Source organism: Rana temporaria, chromosome 3, assembly GCF_905171775.1.
Source record: "Rana temporaria chromosome 3, aRanTem1.1, whole genome shotgun sequence".
Lineage (NCBI taxonomy): Eukaryota > Metazoa > Chordata > Amphibia > Anura > Ranidae > Rana > Rana temporaria.
The window spans coordinates 72,415,152-72,438,107 of NC_053491.1; the positions used below are offsets into that span (position 1 = coordinate 72,415,152).

At 41.1% G+C, this 22,956-nt stretch overlaps 1 protein-coding gene across 5 annotated transcripts in view; it reads left to right on the plus strand.

Annotated features, from left to right (window-relative positions):
- Positions 1–2,360: 2,360 nt before the first annotated feature.
- TCF12 (transcription factor 12) overlaps positions 2,361–22,956 on the plus strand; it is a 273,710-nt gene continuing 253,114 nt past the window's right edge. For 2 of the 5 annotated variants that reach the window (XM_040342741.1, XM_040342743.1), the window contains exons 1-3: positions 2,361–3,033; positions 4,938–5,031; positions 5,646–5,718. In XM_040342741.1, coding sequence (XP_040198675.1) covers positions 4,960–5,031; positions 5,646–5,718 — 145 coding nt within the window. In that variant the 5' untranslated portion in view covers positions 2,361–3,033; positions 4,938–4,959. Of the gene's footprint in view, positions 3,034–4,937; positions 5,075–5,645; positions 5,719–22,956 lie in introns of those variants that run through there. The other 3 variants (XM_040342744.1, XM_040342742.1, XM_040342745.1) reach the window with 3 other exon arrangements.

Below are 22,956 nucleotides of genomic sequence, written 5' to 3' on the forward strand. Positions count from 1 at the left end.
CGATGATGTCAGTCCTACAGCCACACCCCCCATAAGTTGTAAACACACATCAAGTGAACACTAAATGTTATAGCGCCCCCTTTGTTTAACTCCCAAACTGCAACTGTCATTTTCACAATAAACAATGCAATTTAAATGTATTTTTTGCTGTGAAAATGACAATGGTCCCAAAAATGTGTCAAAATTGTCCGAAGTGTCCGCCATAATGTCGCAGTCACGAAAAAAAATCGCTGATCGCCGCCATTAGTAGTAAAAAATAAAAAAATAAATAAAAATGCAATAAAACTATCCCCTATTTTGTAAACGCTATAAATTTTGCGCAAACCAACCGATAAACGATTATTGCGATTTTTTTTTACCAAAAATAGGTAGAAGAATACGTATCGGCCTAAACTGAGGAAAAAATAATTTTTATACATGTTTTTGGGGGATATTTATTATAGCAAAAAGTAAAAAATATTGCATTTTTTTCAAAATTGTCGCTCTATTTTTGTTTATAGCGCAAAAACTAAAAACTGCAGATGTGATCAAATACCACCAAAAGAAAGCTCTATTTGTGGGGAAAAAAGGACGCCAATTTTGTTTGGGAGCCACGTCGCACGACCGCGCAATTGTCTGTTAAAGCGACGCAGTCCCGAACTGTAAAAACACCTTGGGTCTTTAGGCAGCATATTGGTCCGGGGCTTAAGTGGTTAATCTGTCCAATAAGGAGAGTGCACATCACTAAGAAAAGGTAATAAAGGGGGGAGCTGCAGCACAGAAGGTTTTTCACCTTCATGTATAGAATACATGAAGGTGAAAAATGTTGAGGCTTTACAACCATTTTAAAGAGTAGATTAAAAGTCAGCAGATACAAATACTGTAGCTGCTGAATTTTAATATATGGACACTTACCTGCCAAGGGATCCCGCGATGTCGTCAGCTCAGCTGATTTTTGGATCGCTCTGGGGTGCTGCCATTTGTGGTAAGGGCCTTTCAGTCTCACAGCCGGTTCCCTATCGCACATGTGTGAAGCGCGCTGTGCTTTCTAACGGGCCTGGCGGCGGAGGAAAGAGGAGGGCTGAACTTTCGATGGATGACGCAGCGGTGCTGCCTCCCAGAAATGGAAACGTATACCTGTCAAAAACAGGTAGCCATTCCCCCCTCGCCACAGAAAGGTGCCAAATATGGCGGGGGGAAGGTAGATAAGCAGAGCTTCCACTTTAGGGTGTAAATCTGCTTTAAAGGCTGTACACACGATTGGATATTCCTACAATTGTGTGATGGAAGGGTTTTGTCGGATAATCCGACCCGTCTGTAAGTTCCATCGGACAATTGTTGGAATTTCCGACAACAAATGTGGGACAGAATGCTCTCAAATTGTCCGACAACAGATGTGTTCCGTCTGATTATCCAATCGTGTGTACTAAAGTACAAACACCCATGCTCCGATCCAATGCTAACCATGAGACATTAGTAGATGTTGCCCATAGGGTGGCGCTAAAGAGCTGAAAAAACACACGTTGTTTTGTGTATTTTGGCTGAAAACGTTCTGCCGTCTGTATGCAGAACAAGTTCACGTCCAACGCCCTTCAAACAAAATTTCACGGATTTGTCCGATGGAAATCCGATCGTGTGTATGAGGCTTTAGTGGACACAAATAAGTGCTTTTAGGCTCCATTGAGGTCTGGGTGTTGTGGGGATGTGTACAGAAGCTCAGATTTTTGCATGCCTTCCTGGAAAGCGTAAAAAAAAAAAAAGCATGTGGCGCTTTTCTTTATGGCCCCCCGGGAAGCAAACGCACATTTTTCCTGCACACAAATATGTAGAAAACGTGAAAACCGAAGGGCGGCAAAGTAGTTGATGACGCAGTTTGCCACCCTCCAGCTTCAACTTTTTTTTACATATTTTGCCACGTTCAATGGATGTTTTTGTGTGCGGCGAATCCTGCGTTTGGAGAGCCATTAACAATAGCACCACACACCTCACGTACGTTTTTTGCAAATCTAGGAAGGGCGGCCCCATAATGTGCAAAAAATAAAAAACACTCCCCATGCGTTTCAATGCCTGTCGGTGTGAATGGGGCCTTGGTTGTGTTGTAACCATTGCACTGGGGACGGGAGACAGTAAAAGGGTAGAATGTTTTGTAAATGTCTCTTAGCAGTCAATGAGAAGGACTAATAAAGTTGGGTGACCCCCAGAGACTCGTCCCCGTCTGGGCGCGCACACAGCGGGGCTGCAGCTGCACACAGCGCGGAGCGGAGGAGCCTCAGCTGGCGCTCAGCCGCTGTACAAGGGGGGAGGTCGCGTGCACGCTCAGCGTGGGCGCGCCTCATTAACACGTTTGTCAGCCGCGGCAGCGCGCCCTCCATCCAGCCAAGGGACTATATCCACAACAAGTGGAGTGTGGAGGGGAGCCGGGACGGGGCGCGCCGTCCTCCCCCGGCTGTCCCATGTGCCGGGACTTGACGGAGTTAATGAAGCCGCCCGCTGTAGTGACAGAACATTCATCACCCGGCTGTGACAGCATCGATCGCTGCGCCTGACACACTCGTCTTCTCCATCCCCACAGAGGGGCCCCGCAGCTGCTCTCCTCCTGACCGACCCCGTCTGAGAAGGCCGCTCACACGGCTCCAATTAGCGGCGTCCTCCCTCACACGCCGAACCAATCACCGCCCTCGCCTCGCACTGTGTATCCCTCCGCCCTGACTGTCCCCGCCCCCTAAACGCTTCACACTGTACCGGCGGAGGAGTCGGCGCAAGGAGAATGTAGCGCCGGCCGTGTGCCTGTGGCGGAGGGATCCCTCGGAGCTCTAACGTGGTGCTAAGGCTCGACGGGGAGCGAAAAAAATGTCTGCCTGAGGGAGAGGGAGGGAGACAGCCACAAGTTCTACCGGGGAGAGGAGCGGCTCCGCTGACACGCCAAAACCGCACTAAAGCCACACAAAGCCTCACCGGAGCCCAGCCAGAGCTCTCCGCCCGGGACGGGGAGGAGACTGGAGCGGGACAGGCGGAAACTTCAACCCAATTGTTGGATGTTTAAACGGAAAAAAGGTAAAGGGGGGGGGCACGAGGGGAGAAAGGGGGTACGGGGGGGGGGCAGTACCGGTGTACCCCCCAATGTCAGTGTGTGGGCTCCCTGTCCCAATGTGTACCCCCCACCCCCTCTTTGTACCCCCTATCTCCCCTCCCCACTAACTTACACCACAACTTGTCCCCTATTGTTAGCGGAGGAGGGGAGTCACTTCTGTATGGGGGGGGTGGGAATTGTCCCAGGGCATAGATCACCCCATCATACCCCCCCATCCTCAACATCACTTACCCCCCCCCCCCATATCATCTTCACATATGACTCCCTCCATCCCTGCACACCTCCATTGGGGGGGGGGGGGGTCTTGGTTATGAAAGTGACCCCCCCCCATTCCAGTGTGTAATCAGGAGGGGGGGGGTCCAAAAGAGACTGAGGTTTGGGGGTTCTATACAAATAGAGACATCATACTTGCAGCTGCCCCCCCCCCCCCAATCCCAGTGTGAGGATATACAGGTTGGGGGGCTCATTCTACTTGTGGAACTGATCAGGACTGGGGGGGATTAGTAGTAGGTTTAATATTTTTTTGTTGGATACATTCTAGTTATAGAAGGGTCTGATCAGATTGGGGGGGGGGGGTATAACTTCTGTACTAATAATGGAGACGTTCTAGTTGTGGAAGTCTCTCTCTCTCTCTCTCTCTCTCTCTCTCTCTCTCTCTCTCTCTCTCTCTCTCTCTCTCTCATAGGTTTGGGGGGGGGGTCTCTTTAGTAATACATTTATGTTGGGGATGGATGTTACTGTCTGCCCTCCCATAATCCCCTCCACAAATCCCTTTCTATTCCCTGCCTCTCCTCCTCTTTGGGTTGATCGGGGTAGTCGGGGGTCAGCAGAACATAGACTGGGGGGGGGGTGTTGGACTAAAATGTACCCCTTATTTGTAAAGATGAATCCTGTCCCAGCCTCTAGCTCTGTCCTGATCAGCTTCTCTGACACTCAGATGTGGCCCAGATTGTAAATGGAGACACACTGACACTTTCCCAACACATTTGTATCTAATATTTGGATACATTTGTATTAGTGAAGTGTGTGTCTGTGTCCTTTACATTCTCTGCCTCTCCTCTCCGTGTCGGATGGGCTGATCAGGACAGAGGTAGAGGCTGGGAGGGAAAGTGGACGGTGCAGTTTAACTTCTTTACAAATCGTGGCTACATTTATTTTAGTTGAAGTGACTGTCCTGTCACCCCAATCCCTTTACATCGGGGGTGAGCTGGGATGATCGGCCAGCAAAGACTGTCAGTCCTCTGCCTCTCGGATGTTCTGATCAGGGATAGCAGAGACGTGGGAAACTTCTTTACAAATGGGAGAGAAGAACAATCTCTCTGTCTCTCTCTTTTTGCCTTCTCTGCCTGACATCCCAGATCAGAGGAGCTGATCAGGACAGAAGAGGCCTGCAGAGACATAAGCTGGCCACACACTATATACATACAGTCTGTACAATCTCTCTTATGAATCATTGAATTCTTTCTGATTCTTTTCAATCAAATTGCACATCCATTGGATAAAATCAAAGCATGTATGCCCATCATTAGATCTGAGGACAAACCTCAACCTTTTATTTAAATAGTATCAAATGAGGCAGGCCTTTGCACTACAGAGCTGCTGGTGGATCTAAAAGAGTTTGTACAATCAGATTGTATAGTGTGAATGGGAGGGGGGTTAACTTCCTAATAAATAATGGATATATTTATATTGGGGAATGGAGGGGGGGGGGTGGTAGGTTTAACTTCTTTACAAATAATGAATACATTTATGTTGGGGAAGTGACTGTCTGCCTCCCCCTCCAGTGTCAGGGTAGAGGCAGACTAAGGGGGGGAGGGGGGGGGGTTTGCTTGTGATGCAGCTGGTAAGTGTGTCTCTCCTTCTCTAGGAGCTGATCTGAGTGGCTGGAGATGAATCCTCAGCAGCGGATGGCCGCTATAGGCACAGACAAGGAGCTGAGTGACCTCCTGGATTTCAGTGCGGTATGATATCCTTTGGGCTCTTATGGCTTCTTCCTACTACATGGTAAAAGCAGCTCCTGAAACAAGCAGACTGCTAGACACCTTTACTTTGAAGTCATGTCTAGACTGTTAACATGTAATCACTTAAAGGACTAAAAGGGGGTCAATTGGTTTAGAACTTGGAGGCTGTTCATTGACCTAAAGGCAGCAAATCCAATTACAGTTGCTTATAAATTTGCTTAATACTTTATGTACTTTAAATGTAAAACTGGAGATAAAATGAAGTAACCTATCTGGATGATGGCTTAATCCACACTTATTGCCTTGAATAATTAAATCATCTGCTTTAAACAGTGTATATTTGTGGAGTTAATTTGCCAAGGTATACACCAGAAAGATTAGGATGCATTTTTTTATATTGCACACAAGTAGATGGGATTGATGCTGTAATCTGTCGTAGTGTAAAACTCAGTGTTTATTTTTATTTTTTACGGTTACTATGCCTACCATAGATTGTTTGAGACAAAGAAGGTAAAAAAAAAACCTTCATAGTGAGCAGACAGTCAGGTCTGTAATATTTGTTGCTATATATACTGAAGTACAATGAATCTGAATCCAATTCTTCTGTTTTCCAGATGTTTTCTCCACCTGTTAATAGTGGGAAAACCAGACCAACTACACTAGGAAGCAGTCAGTTCAGTGGATCTGGTAAGGAATGGTTAATATGAGATTTATTGCTTTGCACAATTGATGGTTCTTGTTTACAAGTGATGTGTTTAGTTTGTTGCGGTTGATTTTTATTACTTTTGTAATTGCTTTTTGTAAGTTTGCATTTCATAGCATTGCTATTTCTCCCTTTTTAGTCCTGTATGTTTTTTATTTAGGCCAATAGTGTGTGTGTGTGTGTGTGTGTGTGTGTGTGTGTGTGTATAGATAGATATATATCACACTTTTTATTTTTTATGAACAGATTTTGGAATGGGTTTAGTGGTGACTATTTTGCTGTCATCTCTTACAGCCAAAGCCTGGAATAGATGAATAAGTTTGTGTGCTGTGTTTTTGACTGAACTGAGTATGTGTGTGCTTTATTTTTGTAGTCTAGTTCTTCTATTTTTCAAAAATATATAAGAGATAACACTCGTGCTTCTATGCTTTAGAGGACATAAGGCTCAGTTAAACAAAATGAAGAAACAAAGAGTTGATTAGTAAATCCTTTGGAATGAACATGGATAGCCTGCAAATTGGTTCCACATGTTTTGCTGCACCACCAGATGTAGTTTGCAAGACAGATTACATTATGACAGCCTAAGATATTACCTGGATACTTTGTATCACAACTTTATCTAGTGCTGACTTTTGAATATTGGTTTAGTTCTACTATGATGATTTTTTTGTTTTAGCTCTTTAAATGCCCCTTTAAATTGGTTTAAAGACGGTGGTCTATTGCAGTTGACATTTTCTCATGTAGGTTGGAGGCATTTGAATGTTGAGATATAAGCTATGTTTTTGGAAAGTTAATTTCTGAGTTGATTGTAGTACAGTTTGGTAGAATTGTGTTTATGATTTTGGTTCTGTTTTGTATCCAAGTTTTGAGGAAAAATTTGACAAATGTTTGTCATCTCTATTTCCGTGTTTTATTCTATTCTATTGTTTTGTATTTTGATTTATAAAAGTTGTTCTGCCATATAGTCTACCTGCTATAACTATAGAAATTATAGTATTGGTACCAAGATGTGTATTAAATGTGTCTTTTTTTTCTTAAATTTTATATGTAGCTGTTTATATTTAGAGTATACATAAAAGTACTATTGCAATCATTTAAAGTCTATTGATGACTCAAAACTTGGTCTGTTTTAAAAGACATTTGTCTTTGTGTATACAGATTTGATTCCAGTTTATTTGAAGGGTTAATGCACAGGGGATCATCATGGCACTTGTGTACATAATGCTTTTAAAATGATGGTGCCTTTGTATAATGTAGTTTTTAGGTAATAGATTTAGTGAGTATTTTGTAGGTATCTGTGTGAACAGTTCTTAGTTGGGTTTTTGATTTCTGTGTTAATGACATGATTGTCAACTCTGTTTGAAATTTCCTCCCTTATTAAAAATCTGTTACCTTGTAGTAATTCACACATCTTGCATGTCATTTATTCAAAAGGCGTCAGCGGACATATGTTGCTAGCTCAAGTAAAAAAGTAGCGGTGGTATGATTTTTCTTGCAACACGTGTGTGTGTGTGTGTGTGTTGTGTTTTTTTTTTTTATCTTTTATCTAGTCGGATACTATCAAATGGCTTGTCAGTAGTACTGTATGCAAACTTGATTACAAGTTTTAGCTTCAGGAACTGCCTTCAAGTAATTTTTTCTTGATCTTTTTAAAGAATAAAATTTGCAGGGTGTAAAGTGTTTTTTTTTTTATTTTATTTTTTTATTCAGGTTATCCTAAACATAAACATTAATGTTTACATTTAAGGGTTATGTTGTGACTGGTGCAATCTGACAGTATTTATGATTTTCCTGTGGATTTTAAAAGCTTTTTTTTTTTTTTCTTTGTGGCCGATGTAAAGCTGTCCTAGTATTAAAGTATTTACAGTGGTGATAAAGTCTTAATGTGATTTTTAATCCACCAGTGTTTAAGGTTGATAATGGTATCGGTGTTTGATCAATGTGAATGTTTTATGGCCTTAGTGATTGTATATTTTTAAACCTTATGAACAAGAATATTAACATCTGCTAGAGTACATATAAGCTTCTAAACAAAATATGACCACTGTCTATGATGCTGAACTTTAGAGAAATAGTTATGTATAGTTTTAGAATTCACAAAGGTGTGTGTGTTTGTGTGATATATATATTAGTGTGTTTTTAGTTTAATTTTGCAGTGTAGTCATGATCTTGTTGCATTGCACATTTTATGCAGAGCGTGTGCACTTTTTTTATAAATTATATAATTGAATGTTTTAAAACACAAGTCACTATAAAGCTGAAGGTTAAATGTGTGGTGTATATATGGTGACAGTGTTTTTAGTTTCTTGCACTGGTGTATAAGTAGTATTATCTCTGTTTTTCTTTGTGCATTTTAAAAGTTTACAACCAAAATCTGAGTGTTTTTTAAAGGCTAGCTCTAGATATTATGGCCTCACAATACACATGTAAGTATAGAAAAAAAGTGCTCTGTGCTAAATATGTCTTGGTTTTGCTTAATGAAGCAGAATGTAAAAATACATGAATTTCAATAAAAAAAATTAAAAATGGAGTATGTTTGTGTGGAAATATTTTAAGAGTATGTGTTTTGTCAGCAAAAGCTTGTATTTTAAATGTGATTTGGTATGATAAACCAACAGTTGGCTTTTAATTATTAAAATCGGCACCTAATCTTGCAGTGGGCTACTGAATTCCCTTTTTAAAATATTGACCTTTTACATTTGTAGATCAGGCCATCTGAGATTTCATGTTCTTGGTGGCAAGTTGGCCACCTGTGGGGAATGGTAAAATAGGCGCACATACGTAGTTGGTCTAGGTGGGTACTGACTGCTCTCATCATCCAGGGGGAATGGGTATTGTTGTCTGGGAGCCATTGCTGCTCTCAAATGATGCCTTGATTTTGAGAAGTAGACAGAAGCCTTATATGGTTACCCATTATCGACAGTGAAGTGTTTCCAAATGTGACATCAAGTCCCACCTGCAGTGCACAGTTTTCAGGTAAACTTGCATATACTCCAATATACTAGCGTCTTGTTGGATATCCACAAAACATAGACATATGAGAAACGCTGATGTAAACCAAGGCTTTGTACGATTACGTAAACAAACGCTCCCTTGCTACCTAGTTCTGTATAAACGTGTGCTCTCCTGTATCCTGCTTTTCAATTATCAGTGTGTGTGTGTGTGTGTGTGTGTGTGTGTGTGTGTGTGTGTGTGTGTATATATGGCTTCAGAGCTTGTAAGCGAGCAAAGTTATGTAGTTAGAAGCATGTGAAGAACAATTGTGGCTGTATTTGGGAAGGCCTGTGTTGGCCATTAATATTATGTGGTAATTGTATGATTGATAAACCAAGCATATATGTTGTACAGCACTGCAGTAATATAATAAATACATCATACATGTAACAGTGTTCTGTATCTTGGCTGTTTTTTTTTTTTACAATTCGTTATTTCTCCAAGTGTCATTAAACTAATTTCCGATGTTTCATATTGCTTGCCACAATTTAAGCAAAAGTGTATTGGACATCTGAAATAACTGATGCTGCACTTGTGATGAGATCCGTGAATGGAGCAGGCTGTAGACATCCCTATAGAAAGTTCATTAGGTAGTCCTATGGCTACACAGAGCCTATTGGATACTGTTGTAGTCAAGTGATATTCTTTAAAGAATATGTAAGGCACTTAATATAGTATAAAACATAAGCTGTAAGCATATATAAACAAATACCGGTACTTGTAATTTCGGCTGACTGTCTCCCACTCACTTGCCCAACAAAGCCTTTGCATGTGTGCCCTTGTGAGGGTCTAGCAGGCGAGAAGCTTCCATCAATCATACCAACTTCTTAATGGGTAAGATTTGGAGCACACGGAAAGTGGCAACACAACAGCCAGAGGATTGGCTTTTTTTTTTTTTTTACCACTCACAATAGGTACTTCAACTAGGTATTTAATACACATAACTAATTGAATCATGGCAAGCTTCAGCACACGGCAAGAGAGCAAAAAAATTTGTTTATTGACGCTTAACACATGTTCGTTTTTCTCTGTTGCCCTTTTGGGCTGTCCTGTCCTCAAACAACCTTCAGGATGTTGAGGATGATCTGATGATGCTGAACAGATCATGTTGATGGGTTTTTATACTGTAGATGCTTGGTGACTATGGGGGACATTTACTAAAACTTGAGTGTGCAAAATATGGTGCAGCTCTACTAAGAAACCAATTGGCTTCCATGTTTTTTTTTTCTTTTGGCAAAGCTTAACTAATGCACTGTAAAACAGACAGCAAATCTTACTTCCTGGATGGAATAAAACAATTCTCACATTTTATGTAACCAATGCCAAGACTTGTGTACTTTGTCATTTTAGGAACTCGCGGATTCCACTGCAAACTTCTGTCCGGGTCTAGCGTAAAACTGCATCACAAGTGAGCACTCTCCTAGGGCCTCATACACACTTGGAATATGGCACTGGCATTTGGATATGGGTACAAATCCAGTCCCATTGCTGGCAAAATTGGGCGCATAATGCTCTAAATGTTGGTACTGCTAGGTGGAGTAGACGCAGCAGCTGTTAGCCACTCAAGAGTTTGACATGCTGCTGGCAGAGTGGATTGTGCACCTATCCCTTCTGCCTGTAGCTAAATGCTGGACCCTGATACACCAGGGCTAAATACCCTGTGTACACTGGTCCTAATAAGTTTTCAAAAGCCAAATATTTTGTATACGCTTTTATAAAAAATATGGGAAAACACAAACTGACACTAGAAATAATTTATGCAGGATTTATATATGAATATTCACTGAACTTCACAGTGAATGGCTGTGCAGTGGGGTCTGGACAAGTCTGATTGTTGGAGGAGAGTACACTGAGCTCGCACCTAATTTACAACTGACTGACCACGGTGTGCTCTCCTGCTTAGTGTGGTCCAATTTTATTAGGAAATCCAGTGGACTAGCAGGAACACCAGGGATTGCACATAAAGGAAGCAACATGGTACAGCAGGCACATATCAGGAATATGAAGTGTTGGGGTAACAAATGCTTTAGATATCTTAAGGTGATTGTAAAGTTATATATTGCACTGGATTTTCACAGAGCAGCCCAGGTCCTAGTCTTTTTGGGCCCCTCTTCTGTGATTCTGGCCACTCCCTCCTATTCAATGCCTCCACAGTAAGCAGCTTGCTATGGGGGCACCCGAGCCAAGTCGCAGCTCCCTGTGTCCATTCAGACACTGAGCTCGGCCCTGCCCCCTCTCTCTCTCCTGATTGGCTAGCTGACTTTGACACCAATGGCACCCCTGCTGTGTCTCAGCCAATCAGGAGGTAGATTCTCAGACCGCTGAGACACTCGTGGACATCGCTGGACAGAGCAGGACCTCTGGTAAGTATTAGGGGGGCTGTTGTTGCACACAGAAGGCTTTTTATCTTAATGATGCATTAACATAAAAAAAACTTCTGACTTTACATGCCTTTTAGACCCCATTCACACCTAGGCGTTTTTACGCCTGTAGCGCTACGCCTCTGCCGCCAGAGGGCTGGAAATACATGTCCCTCTATGGAGATGGTTCACATCTCCACGCCGAACGCCGGACGCCTGTCGCCTGCGGCGTGAAAAAAGGTCCCGGACCTTTTTTTCAGGCGTCTTCGAGCGTTCGGCTAGGAGATGGCAATCATCTCCATAGAGGGGGTCATCTTGGGGCACATCTAGGCGGACAATACCCGCGTTTTGTCGCCGCAAATCGCGGTACAAAACGCCGCTATTTTTACCGCGATTTGCGGCGACAAAACGCCGCGATTTCGTCCGTCTAGATGTGAATGCAGCCTTAAAGGAAGTCTTGCCACAAACTATCACTAATATTTTATTCTACACAAGCCAATAATGACTAGATGTAGCTGTAAAACCTTACCCCAATAAAAGCATACTAGGGAGTAGGAATTGTTAAACAAAAAACAAAAACAAACCCACACATGCACACTAAAAAAGTAGCTTTACAAAGGCGTGATATATTTCGGACACATTTTAGTAGTGACAATTATTCAGTGAAATCAAAGCTACATTATTATATTTAGCAAACAAAAGTTTCTTTTTACTCCCTTGCTATTCAGTGAGCATCTTCACGAGAAAGTAAGTCCTTTCTATTTTCACAAGTTATGTTTACAAACACAGCTTTGTTTTATAGATACAGCAATACAAAGCATCTATTCAGAGTGAATACCAATTATCTCACCCTAGAATCACATAATAGAAGACGACCTATCTCCTGAAATACTAGTAAATGATGTATGGAGGGCATCGCACTCCCAAAAAGGCCCAGACCTACTACAAGGCATGGGAACAGTTTTTACATTGTAGTAGTAGTATTCCTTAAGCAAGATGTACTGTTGGTACACAATCTCTTATATAAGATGCAGTGTTAATAAAAACGGACAGAAAATGTTAAATAAAATAGATGCATAAGGAGGTTATTTGCTCGATAAACTCCTCATTTGCACTTGACTCAAACGCTGACCACATTTTTTCAATCAGAATAAGAAATTAATGTTTCAGGCTGTTTGCGGGGAAACAAAGAGGCATTTCTAACACATTCCTAATGCCTGCAGGCAGGTGTTTTAGCTAATGAAAGATACCCATTTTAATCGTGTAGCAAGATCACAAGAAGTGACTGATGCTTTCACACATTTTAGAGTTAGACAATCACACTTATCAGCTAAAAAGGATCTCAAATGTCTGAAAAATAAGTATTTCTCACGTGGCTGTCATCCTACCATCAATTTTATGAACCCTGCAGCAGCAAGATTTTTTTATTATTATTATTATTATTATTTATTTTTTAAAGAGGGTGATGCAAGCAAAATTTGAATGTGTCTCTGTAAATGTTGTTAAAGTAAAAATGTGCAGACTTACTAAAAATAGATGCAATAGATGTATTCAACCTTTTTTTTTTTTTTTTACATTGAAAGATTTTGCTATGAATAACTTGCACTTGTTCCATGACTGCATCAACTGCGTGATCACTATGCTAAAACACTTACTACTCTCATCTACACGAATCAAGCTTCTTGCTACTCTACACCATTCTTCCCAGCAAAGAAAAAAAATAGTCTTAAGCCGCGTACACTCGACCATTTTTAATGTTCTGGATAAAAACGTTTTTTTTCTAAGTGATTCTTGTCAAGCCTGCCTTGCATACACACGATCGTGAAGAAGAAAAAAAAAGCTCAAGCAAAGCGCGGTGACGTACGACGGCACTATAAAGGGGAATTTCCATTCAGATGGCGCCACCCTTTGGGCTGCTTTTGCTGATTTCGTGTTGGTAAAAGTTTGAGAGACGATTCGTGCTTTTCAGTCTGTTACAGTGTGATGAATGTGCTATCTCCATTACGAACGCTAGTTTTACCAGAACGAGCGCTCCCGTCTCATAACTTGCTTCTGAGCATGCATGTTTTTTTCCCCGTCGTTAGAACCTACACACAACCGTTTTTCACGACGTGAAAAACGACGCGAAAATTAAGAGCATGTTCTACATTTTTAATGCCCATTTTCCAGTCATGAAAAATGCTCTGGAGCCCCCACACGATCGTTTTTAATGACCATTTAAAAAAATATAATTTTTCACGTCATGAAAAAACGGTGTACGCGGCATTAGGCCTCATAACACACTATTAGATTTTCTGCAGATTTTTATCTTCAACTTTACCAAAACCATATAATATGAGGTCAAACCTTAAGAGTTTCAAGTTGTATGGAATCAGTCAGGCCCTTGAGCTACATGGTTTTGGTAAATCCTGAAGATGGAAATCTGCAGAAAATCTAATAGTGTGTATGGGGCTTAAGACTTGGGCTAAGCTTACATGTGTGGCTGAACTTGCCACACTTCTGAAAAGCAATCTGTTACGATCGGTTTTTCAGGAGTTTGGCAGGCAGTGTGAAGGCAATATGATACTTCCTCACCACCTGTTTTAACTCCATAAATTCCACACCAATGCATCAAAACCGCATGCGGTTGTGGGGCATTTGCATCACTTCACAATCGCTTAGTTGCATTCTGCGGCGGTACTTCCCGCTGAACACTACAAGGGTGATCATTTTTGTTGTGCATACAAACCAACATGTGACACTCCTGGCCACTGCCTTTGCAAACTAATGGAGGAGAGAGCTAAAAGTGTGGTTCAATCTCTCAGCCCTGGTTCACACTGATGCTACTTTGAAATCGTGCTACTTTACTTGAATTAGCGCGATTTCAAAGTAGCAAGGTCAGCGCGATTTCAGGTGCTACTTGATAGACATTTGTGTGGCTTCATACACAGATGTCTATAGAAATCGCACCTGAAATCGGCAAAAATAGTGAAGGAACTACTTTTGAAAGTTGGTGCTGCGCCGCAAAATCGGTGTCGCACCGATTGGAACAGTGCCATTGCCGCCAATAGGCTGCGACTTGTCATGCGATTTGATCTCTCAAATCGCATGACAAATCGCTCCAATGTGAACCAAGTCTCATTCTTTAAAAAAAAAAAAAAATCCCCAACTGCAAGTCTAAATTGCCCTTCTTCTTTTTTTTTTTTTTTTTTTTTTTATAGAAAGTGTGCACAGCTCAAGCAGAAAAGTCAGCCTCCTACCAGCATGCTGCAGAGAAAGATGCTTGACTCGTGTGGAACAGAGGTCTCTCTGCAAAGCTCAGACCTACCCCTTGTTATGTCAGATTTCAAATTGGCAAAGCTCATGCTCTGTTGATTGGAGACATAGTGCTGACTCAACAGAGGGTCACACCTGTGCAGAGAGACCAGAATGAAGTGATGTTCATGCAGTTTGTTCCAGAAAAATGCAGCTGAACACCTTATCACTGTACACTTATCGTATCACTGGATTCACACTGAGAAAGCATGCAGTTTGTGCATTTTTTAAGCATTTCCATTCCATATTTTATATTCTAATCTCGGATAAATTTTAAAAACGGGGTTTACAATTTTTTTTTATTTTATTTTTTTACATTTATTTAGAAGACCACAAAAGCCACACAGTGATGTTGTACAAATTTCAGCAGGATGTAATCTGTACAATCCCATGTTTTGCTGCAGTTTCCCTGTGACGGTTATAATGCTGCAACATGAATGCGCCTCAATTTTACAGACACCACAGAGCTCATCTGGAATCAGTCTATAGGCATTCAGCACTACTTTAAAATGATATCTTTGTGTGTAAAGTGTTCTGCCTCCTCTTGGTTGCCAGGCTCACCTAGTACCTTTTTGTGAGGCCAAGTGCACAGCACAAAGTTCAGAATGCAATGTGCATTAATGAAAGTACTTGCCTCCTGAATATTTCTACGTTTATGAGACCTCAAAATTCTAGAACCCTGCCAGGTAAAATCAGGGTGGATTAGATTTTTAAATCGATTTAAATCACTAGTAAAATAGCTTGATTTAAATCATAATTTTTAAAGAGCAGTTGTTATCTCCTCCTCTGCACTGTTGACTCACTGACAGTCCCATTCACTTTAATGGGATGGCAGTTGATGTGGCAGTAATACAACAAGGTGAGGGAGGTGGCGGCAGCAGGTGAGTGAATGCCCGCTAGCAGGCGCTGCCATGATGGATCTGAAAGTAAAGATGCTCTTTTAATGTAAGTACTTATTCTTGCTGGTAGTTAGAATCTTTAGAACTTGCAAACAAAATTAAGGTTTCCGATTTAGAATAATAAGCTGTCAGGTTAGTAAAACGGCGATATCAGAACCAATTCAATCATACAGTTTGTAGTGTACATAGATTTGCAAAACAATGAGATAAAGACAGGCCTCAACAAAATCCGGGAAGCTTAAACCTGCAGAAGGCCGCAAAGCACGTTTTCTGGCTCCTAACTTTTTTAGCTGGCTCCTAGATTCCAAGCAAATTTGTCAAACCCTGGATAAAGATATTCCTGAACTTTTGTTTAAGCTCATGGTTACTGTAAATTTGTGTGCATGTTATCTCAGCTTGCAGAGTGTGGATTATTTGAATGAGTTTACTAAAAATGTACATATTGTAGAATATTCAACCTCATGCTACATAACTAAGCTCCATTTCATGCTGAATAAACTAAATTATTGATGTATCTTAACTAGAAAACTATATTATATTTTTTACTCCTAAAGCATTCTATTAAAAAATATTCTTAATTAAAATCCGATTTAAAAACAAAAAAATCATTGCTTTATATCCACCCTGGGTAAAATGCAGACCAGAAATTTTATGTTCCTGAACTCTATGGTTTAAAAACAGAAGCATTAGGGGTCCAATAGACCCACAAAGAATCTGAAACCCTATCAATACTATCACAGTAATAGAAGCTAGAAGAAAAAAAAACTCCCATTTTGCCAAAATGCCACTGTGTCTGTCTTATAGCGCAGAGACAATTGGATCTTCTGTAGATGGTACATAGCGTCAAAGAACTGCTCCAAGATTTTTTATTTGTTTGTGATGTGCGTTGCCCTTCCATGTGCACTGTACTGCAAAGGCTAGCTATAAATTGGGTTGTTTGCCATCTTTTTGTATAGCTTGTTCGCCAGTTTGGTGTGGGGACACATTGGATGCCTTCTGCTACCATTGTGCTATTGCTGAGTGTCCAAAGTTTCCGTGCCTTTTTTTTTTTTTTTCCCAAGAGAAGTGGGCTCCCTGAAGGCATACCTTCCCTTGTTTTATCTACTGCTATATATGTTCCAACTTGGAGACTCTCAAAACTAGAGAGTTAAGATTGCAGTATACAGAAGAGCCTTCATGTGGGTTTTAAGGCTTCCACATATTTGCAAATGTTTGCAACAAAACCCTCTGTTTTTAATGTGAATTGTTAGACCTGGTAATTTTTTGGTTTGATTGCAGGCTAGCTGGTAAGTGTGCTGGGAAATCTTTGTGTTTTGAACTACTGTAGATACTGCATAGAGTAGACAACCTCTCCAACCCTCCAAGCACTCCCATCATATGCTGGAATCAGATGCTGGCTAGGAGACTGTCACTCCTCCACACATAACTCGGTACAATACAAAGAAAAAGCTTTGTACCAATGAGATCGTCTCAGGGAAAACTTGAATCGGCCAATGAACCTCTAGCATGTTTCACCCAATGGGTTGTAGATGGTCCGCTATGGTAATGTGCATTCTAATGTAAATTTGGCACAAAACAAAACTGTTTTGAGCCAGTCCAAAGACCTCCATGTACATGCCTATACATTATAAACATCCCACGCCCCCTGAAGACGTTAACTAACGAAACGTACGTCGACAGCGTAACCTGGTCACGTGTACTATGCCCCACGCCATTTCCGGTGCATCTGGTCAGAGCTAGCGGTCAGTGGAATGCACGCCGCCACGGAGGTGTAGGAGAATGTTATATCCAGCTAAGCCTGCAGCCCCAGTGCCGGGAATGGACACTTTTTAAAGTAAGCAGCCATTTGGCTAATTTTTTTTTTTTTTTTTACTCAAGATTTTAAATAAACAGTGTTGCACTATGGAAGCTCTCTATGTGTGTTTTCATGTCTTGCCCTTAAATTTGGAGGAAAGAGGCTACAGTACATATTCCTGTCAATTGTGTGCAGGCACCATCCTGTTCAAGCGGTTTTGACCCATCTTTTTAATTTGAGGTATACCAAGTCTGGTAGGCACAATCTACTATCTGTGCACTTTGGGTGTCGCAACATACAATGTATGGTGAAGGATTATAGAATGCACCTTTGGAGAAATCCATGCTTTCAGCAAGATTGTTGTGGTTTTCTACATTGGATTTGAAGCACTCATCTGTTTTTCATCTAACACAAGTTGGGACTATATATGATGATTGCACTATAATTGATCGAATTATGGACATGATCGGATAATTTCACAGAGATATATTTCACTATTCAAATTGTATGTATTATTTTTGCACTAAAGCACAAGATTCTAATATCACATATAGCTATATGTGATTAGCGCCCCCTACCGTTTGTATTAATCATTAGATAGAAGATATTCACTTCATTAGGGGAGCGGCTTAGCACTACAGTGTTTTATTTAATATTTTGTATTTTATTCTGTTTCTGGTGTGGAATTTTTCTTTTATATATTAGACATAGGTCAGTAAAATGCACAACACACTAGGTATCCCCACGCATATCGGTGGTAGGAAAATATTAGTGTCATCTTTTAGGTTTAACACTAAAGTGTTTTAAATGTGTCCCCCATTCATAATATTGGAAATTCAATTTGAGGTTTTGCAAAGTGGACGCCATTTTATAATTGGATATATTTACAATTTTTGTAAGTCTAACCTCAATAGTTTATGGAAAATTTCAATATTATATTGCGTTTTTTAACGCAGTAAAGGGTTATTTTTTTGGAAGATAAGATTCCCTAAACATTTGCACAACGTTTTAACATTTTGTCAGTAATTTCCAACTGACCTGCCACATTTTTTCCTAAACAAGGAGCTGAAAAATACATTCTAGGAAGAACAATGTTGCAAACTTTAACACAAAGTACATAATGAGATTACAGGAGGAGTCACGTCACCAGGTACGGTGGTTTTTGGGCTGCATCTTAGTTACTGGAGATTGATGTATGGCTTGCACTATTTTATTTATTTTTTAAGCAAAAAAAGGTGGCTACAAATGAACATTAATAAATTACTCCTGTATATATTTCAAAATTGTAAAAAAGAAAAGTCGCGCCAAGTGACGATCTGTTTTTTAGTTTTTACCCAGTAATTCTACCCAATTCCTTGTATTAAAGTGGTTGTTAACTCTCAAAGTACTCTTTTACTCATTTAAATAAGCTAAACATACTATGCAAATTGCTGTCTTAAGTCTCTTCTATGCTACTTGCTTTTTATGAAAACAGTTTGTTTACTTGTATGAAGACACCAGCGCATAATTACCTCCTGTTTCACGGCACGCTTCTTGTGCCGTTAGTCCCTGTGCTTACATGCCATGCCTTGATCATGTCCTCTGTGCGGCATTGCTCCATAATCCCGTGAGAGGAGGAGAAGAGATTGGCTGGCTGACTGTATTGAACACGCACTGTACTCACTGCGCATGCGTGAGATTTCCGACGGGGAGAAATGGGTACAGTGGAAGCCCAAAGGACATGGAAGACCGTAATCGACAACACCGGCTTCGGACGGAGAGGAAAAATTCTAAACTGTCTCAAACACAAGTAAGAGACGTCCCAAGTTGTCACCCAACTGGACACAATGTATAAGAAACCTTGAAAAATACTGACTGCATTGACAAAGAGCCCTGGAGGGGCGGAGTCTACAAACGCTTTAAAACTGAATTAAAACTGGTTTCAAAATAAGAAGGTGAAGGTTATGTTTTAGTCTTTACAACTTAATGTAAACAATCCTATCGGAGTGTTTTTACCAAATTTAAAACCCCTTCTACGTATGTACATGTGGACAGCCATATTTTCTCATATATGCATTCTATGTTTCCTACTTTGCAGCACTACACAATTATTCTGGTTTAATGTTGCCTATAGCAGTATAATTCTGCTATAGGATGCATTAAGGTGAGCAAACGGGAAGCTTTACAACCCCTTTTTTAAGTGATTTTTTTTTTTTTTTTTTTTTTTACGTCTCAAAAACCTGGCATATTTACAGGGGTATGCAGACTTTTTATATCCACTGTATTGTATTGTCATTACAATGATGATGATATAAAATATGTGCAAGTGTATGCTGTAATATAAGAACTCCTTTACTGTAAAGATAAAGTGATGCATGTGCCGTATCTTCCAAAATGCATGTGACCTGCACTGCTGTACGCTATGCATGGCTGTCATTTACTAGAAGTTTAGGGTAAATGTAGCATCTATTTGCAGAGTTAAAGTGTTTGTTGCCCAAAAAAAAATAAGAAAAAATCGATCCTGTTCTTGTAAAGCATATTACACAGCACACTGCTTGTGCTATGCATTGTGATCCTGCTTGGTTCTGCCCTCCCCCTGTAACTGACCATGGTTTATCATCTGCAGCCCTGCTCTGTCCTCCTCTTCCCCTCCCTCCCTGCCTGTCGGTTTGAGACACTGCCTGCCCCTCCTGCTTAAAAAGCTATAATCTATTCATGCCACCCCCTCTGTTACATAACAATATGTGACTCTGATCTATATTAAAAATAATGCAGATTATACCTTTATATCGAAGCGTCTCCTGGCACTCGCATGACTCCTCATCTATTTCTCCTCTCTCTGCCCCGGTTGACATCAGTGAGAGTTCTCAAACCCCCCCCCCCCCCGCCCCTATAGCTGTCACCTGGGGGGAGGAGAGAGCAAAGGAGTCACGTGAGTGCCTGGAGACACACTGATATAAGGTATAATCAATATATATATATATATATATATATATATATATATATATATATATATATATATATATATATATATATATATATATATATATATATTCTCATATAATTAGATCAGACACTGGGATACACATTGTGATATAACAGAGGGGATGGCATAACTAGATTAAAGGGGAGGTTCACCCTATAAAAAAATTCTAACACTACATCCAGCCCAGTTCTGCATATAAAATGACACTGACCTTTTTTTTTTTTTCGCCGTAGATAGCGTTTGGCCTTAGAATTCACCGCGGCTTCCGGGTAGGGAATCCCGCGGGAGTGGGCGTTCCTATTGACATGCCAATTGATTGACATGCTAAACGACGGCGCACACAGCGCGTCACGACTTCCCGAAAGAAAGTCGGCTCGGCTCTATTCGGCGCCAGTGCGCAGGCGCCGAATAGAGCCGACCCGAGCTTCCTTCCCTACCCGGAAGCCGCGGTGAATTCTAAGGCTAAACGCTATCTACGGCAAAAAAAAAAAAGGTCAGTGTAATTGTATTTGCACAACTGGGCTGGATGTAGCGTTAGAAATTTTTTATAGGGTGAACCTCCCCTTTAACAACCACTTTAACATACAGGGGTTGGTTTACTAAGACTGGAGAGGGCAAAAATCTAGTGTAGCTGTGCATGGTAGCCAATCGGCTTCTAACTTCAGCTTGAGCAATTGAGCTTGGTAATTTGACTTGCAGTCAGTTTTAATACATGTCTTGCATCTTTCTGAATGTGGTAATGAGGAGACTTATGTAGGTTCTGTAGCTTTCTGTTGAAGTTATTGGAGCTGAATAGGTGGACTTGCATATTAAATTTTGTAAATTCCATGACATTCTTTCCCTTTAAACATTCTTGGATTGCTGCCTTACCAAAAAAAAAAGAATTTGAAGACTCCCCACCCCCCCCCCCCCCCCCCCCCCTAAAAAATGTTGAGTGTTATAACTCCCTCTTGGTTTCTTTTTTGCCATCTGTGTCCCATTGATGAGATTTTCTTTTTATTCCTGTTCCATGGCCAAACAAAGGAAGTGAATGAAAATCCCCCTCAATTAAGTGAATCTCTGGTTTGTCACCAGAACTAGTGTTCCCATTAGAAGATTTTCCCCCTTTTCATACTTCTGGTGAAAACCCAAAATGTTTTTTTTTTTTTCTTTAACAAATCTGACCAATGGAGAGGAGGAATATCCATCACTGGGGCACAGACATGGACAAGTTCTATATATGTGTTTGCATTTGCGCATTAGCACGGGGTGCTTTTTAAAAAGTTTTTATTTGATTGAAGGTAAAGCGATGCTAAAAATAGCAGTGCTTTACCGCCGACACCCGGACGCTTTCAGTGTGGAAGCACTATTAAGAAAGAAATAGAAATATAGCATATGGATTTGCGAAACAAGTCGTATTTTAATTGAATGTTATTAAAAATTGCCCTTGCTTTTAAATCTGCAGGCGCTGTAATTTTCTTAAAATGCAATATGGCTAAATGGAGGTGTTCTGTACACATAATGTGTACAGAACATCCTCCAGAAACATAATTTCCTGCTTGTGTGATTGGCTCACTGATTTTCCCAGGAGTCTGCCTAAAGCCTTGTACACATGGTCAGATTATTAGACAAATTTTTGTTGGAAGCTAGTCTCAGTTCGTAAGTGAGAATTTTAGGTGGTGTGCACCCTCTTAGACCAGTGGTCCCCAACCTTTTTTGCCCCGGGGACCGGCTGTGTGCAAGTAAATTGTCGCGTGGGTAAGCAATTTTTTTTGTGGGCAATGGCTGGTGTTAGTGCTTCAATCATCCCAGCACCATGGTTATTATGGTGTCAGGATGATTAAAATGCATTATTTCTATCATTACATTGTAATATAAAATGAAATAGTTAAACTCACCATAACGTTGAATCAGTGGGAGCCTTGAGAGAGTGTCACTTGCAACCATCGCTTGTCACTTGCCAAATCACCTGCCACCAGATGAGGGTGTCACTCGCCACGCTGTCTGCTAGCATCATGGAGATTGCCACAGTTACCTGGCTGCCACCCCCAACAATGGCAGTTTGTCATTAATTCATTAACATGTAACATGGTTGCAGAGTACTTGCAGCCAGGCACAACGCTGTCAGCCTCTCCTCAGCGCGGTAAAATATCTGCAGGTGAAACGCATGCGAGGGAGAGAGGGCGGGCAGTGAGAGATGACGTCGGTCTCTCCTGAGTCATGGCTGCACCTACGTGTAGAGCAGCCTTCGTGGCCCTGTAAGTACAGGCGGAACAGCGGCGTGGGCAATAAAAGATGTCCTCTCTCTCTCCCCCCGTCGCCGCACCGCTGACATCACTTGTCTCCTCCGCGGCCCGGCAGTAGAGGTGTTATGGCCCGGCATTGGGCGCGGACCACAGGTTGGAGACCTCTGCTCTAGACGACAGAATTCAACGTCAGAAGTGACGTAATGTGTTGAATTGTTTTGTATGTGTTCTTTCATTTCTGAGCATGCCTAGTCGTGCTCTTCAGGTTTTATTTTGGGCAGAAAAAGGTACTAATGAACAGAAAATCAGACGTGGTCAGATGGGACAACAATTTTCTAGCCTTCACATCCAGTTTTTGTCTGATGAAAATTTGTAATCGGCTGTCAAAAGCAACATACTAACGACCAGAAAATTGTCAGGTCGTTCATCGGACGAAGTTTATTTGTGTGTACAGGCCTTTAGATACAAGTCAGATTTTAGGCATCCCCTGCAACAAAAATTTCATTTTTTGGTGAGATACTCCCAATAGGAAATCATGTCTAAAGGGATGCAGGTCGAGCAGCTTTCCTCATTAGAGCCCTGAAGCTGCTGCAGCTGATTGATAATTATGAAACCACCCCCATTACACTGAATTTACCACAGAGGAGAACACGGGGATTTCTTCAGAGTAACAAAAGGTAGGAATCTGCA